The sequence below is a fragment of the Acanthamoeba castellanii genome (assembly GCF_000313135.1).
Source record: "Acanthamoeba castellanii str. Neff unplaced genomic scaffold scf7180000084707, whole genome shotgun sequence".
Lineage (NCBI taxonomy): Eukaryota > Discosea > Longamoebia > Acanthamoebidae > Acanthamoeba > Acanthamoeba castellanii.
In genome coordinates this window covers 1-12047 of record NW_004457288.1, presented here as the reverse complement: position 1 = coordinate 12047, position 12047 = coordinate 1, and the positions used below count along the sequence as shown (strand labels likewise).

At 60.2% G+C, this 12047-nt stretch overlaps 4 protein-coding genes and 1 pseudogene across 4 annotated transcripts in view; 4 read left to right on the top strand and 1 right to left on the bottom strand.

Annotated features, from left to right (window-relative positions):
- Positions 1 to 531, top strand: part of ACA1_139850 (uncharacterized protein) — a gene marked incomplete at both ends in the record, with an annotated part of 1226 nt that extends 695 nt beyond the window's left edge. Inside the window, one exon of the mRNA XM_004334088.1 lies at positions 28 to 531. Within this exon, the coding sequence (XP_004334136.1) occupies positions 28 to 531 (504 nt within the window). The remainder of the gene's footprint in view (positions 1 to 27) is intronic.
- Positions 532 to 1478: 947 nt separating this feature from the next.
- ACA1_139840 (receptor mediated endocytosis family member (rme1), putative) lies at positions 1479 to 3880 on the bottom strand (the record flags this gene model as incomplete). Its single annotated transcript, XM_004334087.1, has 9 exons — positions 1479 to 1587; positions 1722 to 2073; positions 2167 to 2306; positions 2421 to 2540; positions 2636 to 2771; positions 2884 to 3043; positions 3139 to 3292; positions 3409 to 3570; positions 3705 to 3880. 9 exons carry the CDS (start codon positions 3878 to 3880, stop codon positions 1479 to 1481), a joined length of 1509 nt encoding a protein of 502 aa, XP_004334135.1.
- A 403-nt stretch (positions 3881 to 4283) lies between these two features.
- Positions 4284 to 6376, top strand: ACA1_139830 (eukaryotic translation initiation factor 3 subunit 6 interacting family protein; the record flags this gene model as incomplete). The annotated part of the gene is made up of 8 exons (XM_004334086.1): positions 4284 to 4344; positions 4390 to 4531; positions 4597 to 4655; positions 4740 to 4766; positions 4845 to 4946; positions 5050 to 5222; positions 5327 to 5572; positions 5639 to 6376. 8 exons carry the CDS (start codon positions 4284 to 4286, stop codon positions 6374 to 6376), a joined length of 1548 nt encoding a protein of 515 aa, XP_004334134.1.
- A 167-nt stretch (positions 6377 to 6543) lies between these two features.
- On the top strand, positions 6544 to 10521 carry ACA1_139820 (annotated as a pseudogene).
- Positions 10522 to 10728: 207 nt separating this feature from the next.
- ACA1_139810 (UDPglucose dehydrogenase) lies at positions 10729 to 12024 on the top strand (the record flags this gene model as incomplete). Its single annotated transcript, XM_004334085.1, has 4 exons — positions 10729 to 11203; positions 11367 to 11484; positions 11626 to 11755; positions 11863 to 12024. Coding segments are annotated over 4 exons (885 nt in total), but the record flags the coding sequence as incomplete, so codon positions are not given.
- Positions 12025 to 12047: the final 23 nt, after the last annotated feature.

Here is a 12047-nt window from a genome sequence, read left to right as displayed (position 1 = left end):
GAAGTCGTCGTAGAGCACCCGGTGCAGATCAACCACGAGCACCACATCCAGCCGGTGATCCACGAGCGGGTGCACCACATCCAGCCGGTGATCAAGACGGAGGTGACGACCGAGCAGCGGGTGATCAACCAGGAGCACACCGTCATGCTCCCGCCCATCATCGAACCCACCGCCACCGTCGCGGCCCAGGCTGGCGGGCTTCACTACGCGAAGCCGCTGACTCAAATTCCAGTCGTCGGCCGCGCCCTGGCAACGGAGGAGCGACTGATGGGCCACGGCCACCGCGGGACCACGCCGGCGATGAGGGACGTGCCGCTGGCGGCGCGGGAGGGCGCGCTGGGCACGACGGCGGCGACGACGGTGCCGCACAAGCCGACGATGGGCCAGAGGCTGAAGGGCGCCGTGAAGCAGCTGCAGGGCTCGATCACGGGCAACGAGCTCAAGAAGGAGGAGGGCAAGCTCATCTCCGAGGGCGTCGACCCCGCCACGGCCAGGGCCGCCACCACCTCCACCACCGCCCCCATCCTCTAGTGTAATGACATTTACTTGCGTGTAGGGCCAGCAATACAACAGTTTTTCTTTCCTTTTTTTTTTTTTTTTTTTGTTTGTGTACACTACCTTCACTTCCAGGATGTTTATTGGCGAAGAAAAGCCGTGGCCGATTCCACTCCCTGTGGTTGTGACGACGGAGCTGTTGCCGTAGGAGTCGTTGCTTTGTCCGTGGGCCGAGTCTGGAACAGGAAGATTGGCCACACGACTCTGCCCTCGCTTCACAAGAATCCTACAACGGACCTCCGACCCGCAACTGTGGAGGTTGATGGGCGGGAGTAAGTGCATGTGGGCAGGACTGGAAGTTGGCCCCCAGACGCCATCGGTGCTGTGGTACATACGCCAACATCTTTACCGTTGGGCCATGTGGTCACCTGGACAACACAAAACACTACCAAAGACATGGCTTTACAGCCCAAGCGCGCAGAGGAGATACTGCAACTGCCTGAGCTGTTCGACTTAAGTATGCAGTGGTCACGCTTACAGCGTCGCTGATAGCATTAGCCCACGCGTGGTGAACGACGCAGAGCCGGGTCTCGAGGCAGGAAGGGCTGAATGCCTGGACACTGGGTGGCCTACGACACCGCGCTCACCGAGGCGGGTTTGTTCCATCCCTCCGATGGGATGTGTGTTCCGCTCCTTGGCCGCCAAAGAACCGAGCCTGCTCGGCCCCGACAAGCCGGAGCTCCCTCCGCTGCACGCCCGCCCTGGCCAGCCTCGTCAAGGCGTGCCCCGAACTCGCTCCGGAGCTGGTCGACGCCCTCGCCCTCAGCCTGTAACCCCGCAGGCCATGGACCACACGTAAAAACACATTTTACACACCCACACCACTTGTTTGTTACGAGGTAGTAGAAGGGGCATTTTATATCATCAACAACCCGAAACGTGCTCCGCCCATACCAGTCCGACCACCTGACCCACCACCACGACTACTGCGGGTTGGTGAAGAAGCTCATCTTGGAGGGGGGCACCAGGGAGGCCGGAAGCATCTCGAACGGAATCGGATTCTCGGGCGACTTCTTCGCAATCTCGCACAGCCTGTGCAGCGCACACACGGCCACAGCCACAGCCACGCGTGAGTGTCGTGCGCACACGCACCACCGCTCACACACACATACACACACGCCGCACAGCGCGCACACGAAAGAGATGGGAGAAGGGCCGGACGGTACCGCAGGGCGATGGCGAACTCGTCGAGGTCGAGCTTGCCGTCCTTGTCGATGTCGGACAGGGTCCACACCTTGCGCAGCACGCCCGTGGCCACGCCCGTCTCGACCAGCGCCGTCTTGACCTGCGCGCCGCTGAGCTTGCCAGCCTGTGGGTTGAGCATGAGGAACTGGCGCTCGTAGGCCGCCTTCTCCCGCTCGCGGATCACGTAGTCCTCGTCCTCGGGCTCGTCCTCGAACGGGTTGTCGTCGCCGCCGGCGCCGCCGAACGGATTGGACTGCTGTCGCTGAAGTGGCGGCGCTGGCTCCTCCTTCTTCGGCGGCGAGATCATTGCCATCAACCGAGGAATGTCGATACCTGTGCGTGCGTGCGTGCGTGCGTGTCATGTGCGTGAGTGCGGGACCAACAGAAAGAATGAAAAACAGAGAAAAAGAAGTCTTAGGTACGGACCCAGAACATCGTCGATGCGGGAGACCAGCTTCTCGTCGAGCTTGGCGAAGGTGTCAAAATCGTGGTCCTTAAGCGTCTCCTTGAACCGCTCCAGGTCGGGGAAATCGCCCGGCGGCAGCCGGTGTGTCCTCTTCACCTCCCTGGCGCAGCCGAACAAACACGCAACGCGGTGAGATCGAGAGATCGACCTCTGCGGGTTCACCAACAACCCACGACACGCACACGACGCACAGTCTGGGAAGGTGCGCGCGCACCGATACACGTTGAGCATGTCCTTAATGAGTTCGTCCTTCTTTGCCTTGCTGCCCCACAGCGCCGGCATTTGTTTCTTGATGTGCCCGATCAGATAGGCATGCACCTTCACCAGCCGAGCTCTGCGCATGCACACGCGAATAGACGACACACGACAAAGTGGTGAGTAAAGCTGTGTGTGTGTGTGTGTGTGTTCAGCCTGGAGTGGCTAAGGTACCGCTTGACGAGCTCGTTGACCTTGCGCATGGCGGAGTTGGTGGGGAGGGACATGAGGTCCTTGAGCAGGTCGGCCTGCTCAGCGTCGAACAGTTTGGCGTTGTCGCTGATGTGGTACGGCTCGTTCCAGAAAGAACCTGTCGTGGCGGGGGAGTAACTTGATCAGTTAACGATCGACACACACGACACACACGACACACACGACACACACGACACACACGACACACCACACGACGACACGAGACGTACCGATGTAGACGCGCATTACCTCGGGCGTTTTGACGACCTTGCCGAGCGACCACATCATGGCGCCGTACACCCGCATGAGCTGCTGGTGGGACACCATGTCGGCCTTGTTGAGCACAACCCTGATCTTGTCGTCGTTGCCCTTCAAGCCTTCGATCGCTCTCTGCACGACACACAGCACACGCGACACACACGACACACACGACACAGGGTCAGTCAAGGCAATCCAACCCTTTGGGAAGAGGCTTGTTTGCGTACTTTGAATTCGTCGGAGATATCGAGTTTGTGGGCGTCGAAGAGGAGGAGGATGAGGTCGGCCCGCTCCGCGAACCACTCGATCACGCTCACGAAGTCGTAGCTGCGCCCGATCCGCTGCTTCTCGCCCGAGAGCACGCCCGGGGTGTCCACGAACCTGCGCGCGCGTGAACCGACGCGATGCATTCAGTGAATGTGCGACGACAACAGAAGAGGTGAAGGCGGTGGTGGGCCGAAGGTGGTGTTGGTGGGTGGGTGTAGCACAGCACGTACGAGATGTACTGGAGGAGAGGAGCGGGCGACTCTGCGGCTTCAAATTTGCTGAGGAAGGAGGCGCCGTAGCGGTTGAGCGCGTGGAAGGGCTTGTCGGCGTCGACGGCCACTGCATTACCGGGCACCACCCGCTCGGCGTTACCGTGCATCACCGCCACGAACCTGCAACACACCATGCCACACACGAGGTGTGTGAGATCTTTTAATCCCATAAATATGAATAAATAAATAAAAATCGCAAAAATACGCAAGTAGAGGATGGGCTGTGCATCAATCAAAAATCATGATGGACGAACCTGTCGGTGGTGGGCTCGGGACCAATGCGGGAGCCAGGGAAAGGCTGGTCGAGCATGAACTCGATGAAGGAGGTCTTGCCCGTGGAATACTGACCGAGGAGAAGCACCAAGGGCTTGGCCTCGAAATCGGTGTCGCGGAGGAAGGGCGAATGGAACTCGTCGAACTTGTACTTCATCTCCACGGGCAGGATCTTTTCCTTGTAGATCTTCTTCAGCCCAGCGACTACTTGGGGATAGAGATTGGGCTCCCCCTCGGGAATCTTGTCCAGCCTGCGCCTCGCCTGGTGCTCGCCGCTGTGATCCATCTCTAGCTAGCTTCCTGATTGGATGCACTCGCAGCTAGGCTTTGAAAGGATGGCGCAATCTCTGATTGATGAGAGTCGAACACCACTTCTGGCCCTGCCCACGTGTCAGATGAAGGAAATCCCAAAAGAAAAAAATAATCTACAGCCACCTTAAATAATCCGCGTATTTTCTTTTTTGACGCAGATCGCCACTCCTCCGGCTTTCATCCTTGTTCTGAGATCGAGCGCGCTTGAGCTACGAATTCCGATTTCATTCGTGCGCATACATAAACAAATGGAGGACGACACATTTGAGCTTGAGGCCCCCACCGTCGAGCCTGGTTATGACGAGGAAGGTGATGAGGCGTTCGAGGATGATGAGGCCTACACCGAGGAGGAAGCTGGCGCCCCCGCCCCTCATGTGCGCGCCGTGCCTGAGCCCGTGCGCAAGTTCGTCGTGCTCTTCCACAAGTACTTCATCCAGAAGAACGTGGACAAGATCACCGGCATCTACCACTACACCTTCAGCAAGCTCACTGACAGGTAGCGCCCAATTTCGCGATTTTTGTTGATGCAGATCTTAATGTCGTTCTCCATCAACCATTCAGGTTCTTCAAGGATTCTACTTGGCCCTCCGAGGAGACCATCGCTCCCCTTGTCAACAATGGTACGCAATTTCTGGTGATTGTTGCGCCAATTTTCGACAGTACCCTTTCTAACAGTTGCTTCTAATGTCGCGGCACACTCTCAGACAAGGTGTTCCTCCTCATGTACAAGGGTAAGTCATCGTGCCGTTCTTTTTTTCTTTTGTAATCTCCTCATTTTTCGAGATTCTTACATCTGATCTCCTCGGCAGAACTCTACTTCCGTCACATCTACTCCAAGCGAGAGCAGCCTTCGCTCAACGCTCGCTTCGAGTCGTGGCACAACTACCGCCAGCTGTTCGACTACGTCCTCGGTACACGCCTCCTCCCGCTCTCTAGCTCCGTCTGGCCCCGAGCGAAGCGACACGACACCACCATCACGAGTCCTTACGCCCTACATGTCGCGATGACGTACAGCGCTGGAGGACGAGGCCGAGCTGGGCCTGCCCCTGCAGTGGCTGTGGGATATGGTGGACGAGTTCCTCTTCCAGTTCCAGTCCTACTCCCAGAACCGCTGCAAGCTCGCCAACAAGTCTGCCAACGACCTCGCGCTCTTCAAGGAGCACCCCGACGTCTGGAGCGTGACTAGCGTGCGTCTTTACATCTTGAGCTCAAACATTTCTCTCTACTCGCCACCTCTTTCTCTCTCTCTTTCTCTCGAGCACATGCTGACCATGATGCCTTCTACGTGCAGGTGGTCACCTACCTCGAGGCGCTGTCGACCAAGGGCAAGGTGGTGGAGCTGCTCGCGGCACAGAACGCCGACAGCAAGCCGCCGCAGGCGCAGCAGTACACGCTGGGCCAGGCCCTGGGCTACTTCGCCCTCGTCGGTCTGTCGCGCGTGCACTGCCTGCTGGGCGACTACCACAGCGCCCTGCGCGCCCTGGAGCCCATCGACCTCACCCGCCGCGGCCTCTACACGCGCGTCACGGCCTGCCACGTGTCGCTCTACTACTACCTCGCCTTCGCCTACCTCATGACCAGGCGCTACGCCCCCGCCGTGCAGGTGGTGGGCTCCATCCTCACCTACATGACCCGCACCAAGCAGTACCACACCCGCTCGTACCAGTACGATCAGATGATGAAGAAGAACGAGCAGCTCTACTACCTGCTCGCCCTCGCCGGCGCCCTGGCCCCGCAGGGCACCGGCCCGCTCGGCAACGACACCGTCGAGCAGGCCCTCCACGAGAAGTGCGGCGACAAGCTCATCCGCATCAACCGTGGCGAGCTCGCTGCCTACGAGGACATGTTCAACAAGGCGTGCCCCAAGTTCATCCACCCGTCGCCGCCCAGCCCCGACGCTGCGCCCAACGCCTCGGCCGCCCAGACCGACGAGGCCGCCGCCGCCTCGCTGCCCCACGACTACCACCAGGAGCCGCGCAGGCTGCAGGCCCGCGTGTTCATGCAGGAGGTCGAGGAGCAGGCCCCGCTCGGCACGCTGCGGTCGTTCCTGCGGCTGTACACGACCATCTCCATCCCCAAGCTGGCTGGCTTCCTCGATGCCGACGTGGCGACCGTGCGGGCGCAGCTCATGTGCTACAAGCACAAGACCGCGCACGCGCCCCACCTCGGCCCGCGTCTCCCCGACTCAGCCACGCCCCACGACGTCACGTTCCACATCCAGGGCGACATGGTCCACGTCGTCGATGCCAAGCAAGCGCGTCGCTACACCGACTACTTCCTCCGCCACATCCACAAGTTTGACTCCATCCACTCGCGTCTCCTCACCCACCAGCAGCAGTAAGCAAGCGTCGTGCCAGGCACCTACACGTTCGGTCGGCTCGGTCGTGTAGAACAAGCGCAGAACGAGAAAAGAAAATTCTAATTTTTACAAATCAAAACACAAAATCTATTTTTTCCCCTTTCTTTTGCATAAATCAGATGGCTGAGTCACAGGACAAGCGAGTAGAAATGGAGGAGGAAGAGGATGACCCCTACATGATGGGCACAACGGTGGTTACAGACGGGCTGGAGGATGAGGACGAGGAGGAGGTGCAGGAGGACGTGGCAGACGATGAGGAGGATTCATCGTCTGACGATTCGGATTCTGAGGGCGAGATTGGCGAGGAGGAGCTCGCCTCCTACCGCGCGCGGGTGGAGAGCAACCCGCAGCAGTACGATGCCCATGTGCAGCTTGTTGCCGCCCTGCGCTCCCTCGACGGGCAGGAAGTAGCGCTACACCAAGCCAGGTACGTACACGCCCAAATAAAAGAATAAATAAATAAGACGTAAATACTGATGGCTACTTGTTGGTGTGCGTTGGCAGGGAGAAGATGGCCTCCATCTTCCCGTTGCCCGAAGGTGCGTGCAGCCTCGCCTGGTACTAAGCTGAGTCTTGCTCTGCAAAGTTTTTTGACGCTTATTTGTGTGCGCGCTGGCTTTGCAGACGAGTGGCTCGAGTGGCTGGGCGACGAGGAGAGGCATGCCGGCGACGACCCGGTGGCCAAGATGCAGGTCCTCAGCCTCTACGACCAGGCCGTCCAGGACTACCGCTGTACGTCTCGCGCCGGCACCCAGGGTGTCTTTACAAAGTGCCTTGCCCAGTCTGATCGTGTGTGTGTGTGTGCGTGCGTGCGTGTTGTATGCAGCGGTGGCCGTGTGGGAAAGGTATGTGCGGTTTGCGGAAAGCTTCTACGGAGAAGATCTGGCGGCAGTGCGCGGGGTCTACGAGGACGCCCTCACGTCTGTGGGCCTGCACGTGGCCGAGGGTGCCCGCGTGTGGAACGCCTATCGCGAGTTCGAGCACAAGCGCGCCGCCGCCGACGTGGAGCGCACGCGCAAGCTCTTCGTACGACAGCTGAGCGTGCCCCTCGTGGGCATGGACGACACGCTCCAGGCCTACCTCGCCTGGGAGTCCACCCACGGCGGTGACCCTGCCAACGGGCGGCGCGCGCACGAAACCGCTGCGGCTCGCCTCCAGGAGTACCTCCCCTACGAGCAGCAGGTCGCCGGCCCGTGGTCAGGTACCCAGTATCACTTCTCTTCCTGAGCGCACACTTGGCTGACCACACACACACACTCACACACACACACACACACACTCACACTCACACTCACACCACACATACACAAATGACAGTCAGCAATCCGGACTATACGAAACTGGAGGCGTGGAAGAGCTACGTGCAGTTCGAGGAGCAGAAGAACGAGCCGGCGCGTGTGCAAATGGTCTACGAGCGCGTCCTCCAGCGCTACTGCCTCGTGCCCGATCTCTGGATCTCCTACGTGACCTACCTCGTACGTCTTCCTTCCGACTCCCGTGTAAGCTGCTCGAGAGGTGGTTAAGAGAGAGAGAGAGAGTATGCTGGCCGAGTCTTAGCGATGTCAATCGGACAACAAACAGGACCGTGTGTTGAAAGGCGTTCACGACGTGGTGCTCTCCGTGTACAAGCGGGCCGTACGCAACTACCCCTGGTCATCGCAGCTTTGGGCTAACTACGTTCGCGCGCTGGTACGCAGCCATCTCCTCCTCCCCCCTTCTTCAGCCATTCTACCACGAGTCCAACCTTCTTCTTCATTCTCTCTTCCTCTCAACCCTAAGGAGCGCGCATCTCGGTCGGAGCAAGAAGCTACAGGTATGTTGCCTACGCGTTGGAAGTGTTGGCTAAACAAACACCGTACTCGCTTGCAGCCTAATGCGACCCTTTATTACAGCTGTGTTTGAAAAGAGCCTGCAGGCGGGGATGGGCGCGGCGGCGGACTTTGTTCACGTGTTCCAGACCTTTGCCGACTTCCAGCGGCGCCAACTGCCTCCCGCGAGTACCCACTGCTCCTCCCTCCCCTTCAAGCGTACTGTGGATCTGACGCCGTCACCCTCTCCCGCCTACTTGCTTCATGTGACAGGCGAGATTAAGGGCAACACCGAACAGAGCGAGGCGAAGGGCGCCCCGATTCGCCACACGCTGCAGCGAGCCGTCGACACTCTCACCACATGTGCGTATCTTCTCTAGGATTCCCTCAAACCCGTTACACATGCGTCCGGCGCTGATCTTGCCCTTGCTTTCACCGCACCACCGCCATCATCAGACTTCCCCGACAGTGCGTGGATTGCCGAGCTGAGGATGTACTGGGGCACCCTGGAGGCCCGCGTGTTCGGTGACGCCGAGAAGGCCGTCGCCCAGTGGGAGGAGGTCATGCAGGTCCACGGCGCCGACTCGGACCGATGGCGCCAGTACGCCGATTGCCTGTGGGACGCGCTCGGCCCCGCCGGCATCGAGCGCGTGCGGGCGGTCTACAAGCGCGCCGCCAACTGCCTCACCCACAGCGCGTCGGCCACCGCGCTCTTCAACGCGTGGCTCGGCTTCGAGCGCATCTACGGCGACCTGGCCGGATTCGACGAGGCCCAGCGCCGACAGACCACCAAGCTCACCGCGCTCGTGACCCGCGAGCAGCAGCAGTACGAGCAGCAGGAGGACTACGCCACGACCCAGCGCACGGCGCGGAAGGAGCGCCAGCCGGCCAAGGGAAAGGCCAACAAGGCCAAGGCCACCAACAAGCGGGAGGCCCCCGCCGCGCTCCCGGCCAAGCCGGCCAAGCGACGACGAGGTACGGATCCCGCGCCCGTGATTGCCAACCTGGTTGCACGCTGCTCTTGGTGTCGACAACGGTTTGTCCCACACCTCACATCTCACCACCCAGGCGAGGAGCCAGCGCCCGAAGCCGCCGCTACGGGGGAGGCCAAGTCTGACATGGATGTGGTGGCGGAGAGCGAGAAGAGCGGGTCGGCCGAGCGGTCGGATGAGGCAGAAGCAAAGGCCAAGCCGAGCGAGACCGCCAAGCCGAGCGAAGTTGAAACCGACGGCACGAGCGCCCAGGAGCGCACAGTGCGGGGCGCCGGCCTCCCTTTCAGCATGGACGAAGCCGCAGTGCGAAAGGCCTTTGAAGTGGTACGGAGCACACCACACCGCTGCATACTCACAAAGAACGATACGCGCGTGTCTCTCTGCTTCCGGCTAACGCCACACACACACACACACACACACACACACAACTATATCGCCTCCAGTGCGGACCGGTGTCCGATGTGCGGATAGTGCGAGGCAAGGAGGGCCAGTCCAAGGGCTTGGTCTTCGTCGAGTACGCCACCGTCGCGGGCGCACAGGCCGCCAGCGCCCACCAGTGGCCGGAGACCGACCAGCGAGTCTGGAGAGTGCAGCTGGCCTCCGCGCCCAGGGTTCGTGCCTCCCCAATCCCATCAGCACATGTCGGCAACCAGCTCGCTAACACACACACACGACACACACAACACACGACACACAATGTACTTACAGCACACGTTGCCCAAGACCGAGAAAAAGCGCCAATACGACGACGTGTTGACGATATTCGCGTCCAACCTGGCCTTCGAGATGACCGAGGACGACATCCGCGAGGTGTTCGGGGCGATGGGTCCGATCAAGAGCGTGCGGCTCATCCGGGACAGGTCCCAGAGATCCAAGGGCTTCGCCTACATCCAGTACCACGACCCCGAGGTCCTGCTGCGCGCCCTCGCTCTCAATCAGACCACCGTGCGGGGCCGCATCATCAACGTCGTCCGCTCTCGCCCTCCCGCCAAGACCGCAACGCCTCCGCCCTCGTACGCCTCCCACCAAAGCCCTGGCCTCGCAATCGCGCCCCATCTACTGACTGTGGTGTGGTTCCTTGGGCTGGTGGCGCCGCACACGCAGCCCCGTGTCGATGAAGCCGCCGACCGCGCTCATGCCCCGCGCAGTCAAGAGGCCATCATCAGCCGCCGCCGCACCGCGCCAGGCGTCCACGTCGACGCCCACGATGGCGGCCACCGCCACCGCCACCACTACATCGGCAGCGACCGGGGCCGGCGGTGGTGCGGCCAAGTCCAACGCCCACTTCCGTGCCCTCCTCACCAAGGGCAAGTCCCGCCCCTCGTAGAGGACCCGTGACGACCCGTCGCTGGGTGTGTCCCATTCAGAGTCGACACAGAAATGCCACAAATAAAAATACTAATTTAAACCCCGAAAGTCCGCGACGAACTCCATTTGGAGGTAGAGGACGCCTACTTAGACTCTTGTCTTTGGCCACCAGCCTACGCGCACATCCTTGTCGTTTTAACGAGCTTGCAACAGTTGAAAGGAAAGGATGCAGAGCGCAGTCAACACAGTGAAGCGAGTGGTGTGTGTGGGCGCCGGCTACGTGGGTGGCTCGACGATGCCCATTATCGCCTCGCATGCTCCCGATCTGACGGTCACGATCGTGGACATTGACGAGAAGCGTATCAACGAATGGAATTCGGGCAACGCGCTGCCTATCTACGAGCCCGGCCTCGAGGAGATCGTGCGAGCCCACATCAACAAGAACCTCTTCTTCACCACGCGCGATCTGCCCAAGGCGATCAAGGAAGCGGATGTCATCTTCATCGCTGTGAACACTGGAACCAAGGAGTACGGCCATGGCGCTGGAAGCGCCTACGATCTCACGTCGTGGGAGGCCGTCTCGCGCTCCATCGCCAAGTACGCCACAGAGGAGCGTTTCTACGTGATTGTCGAGAAGTCTACCGTGCCCGTGCGCACCGCTGAGCAGGTCCGTCGCATCCTTGACGCCAGCAAGGCTCCCGGTACACTTCATTCATCTCTCCTTTTCACATCTTCTACATCTGCTCGCCATTACTGCTTCTACACAATTTTCCTTTTTCTACTTTGAATTGCATTCGATTCCTCTTCCTCTCCACATGGTGCTGACCCCCAAGCCGACAATGGTGTCGTGTGGATGTGGTGAAGGCGTGTCCTTCGAGGTGGTGTCCAACCCCGAGTTCCTTGCCGAGGGTTCGGCCGTGCGCAACCTCGAGGAGCCCGACCGTGTCCTCATCGGCGGCCTTGAGACCGACGAGGGCAAGCGGTGCGTTCACCCGACACACAACGCAACACGCAACACGACACACGATGCACAACAACACAACACGACACGCGCGGCTGCGTCTATTTGGTTGGCTGACTTTTGTCGAATCTCGATGTCGTTGCTCTTGTGTGGCACACGCAGTGCAACGGAGATGGTGGCTGAGATCTACGCCCACTGGATCGACAGGAGCCGCATCATCACCACCAACCTCTGGTCGTCGGAGCTGGCCAAGCTCGCCGCCAACGCCTTCCTCGCCCAGCGTCTCTCCACCGTACGGCCACTCTTCCGCCCTGTTTGTGTCGTGCGTGTGTGTGTCGTGCATGCGTGTGCGGTCTCGGCGTTGCTGATCTACTCAACTACTCAACAACTGGCCTTCAGGTGAACGCTTTGTCGGCGGTGTGCGAGGCGACCGGCGCCAAGATCGACGAGGTCACGCGCGTTGTGGGTACCGACACCCGTATCGGCTCCACCTTCCTCAAGACCTCCGTCGGTTGGGGCGGCTCCTGCTTCAAGAAGGACATCAACGGCCTCGTCTACCTCGTTCGTCTCCCGCCACACACGAC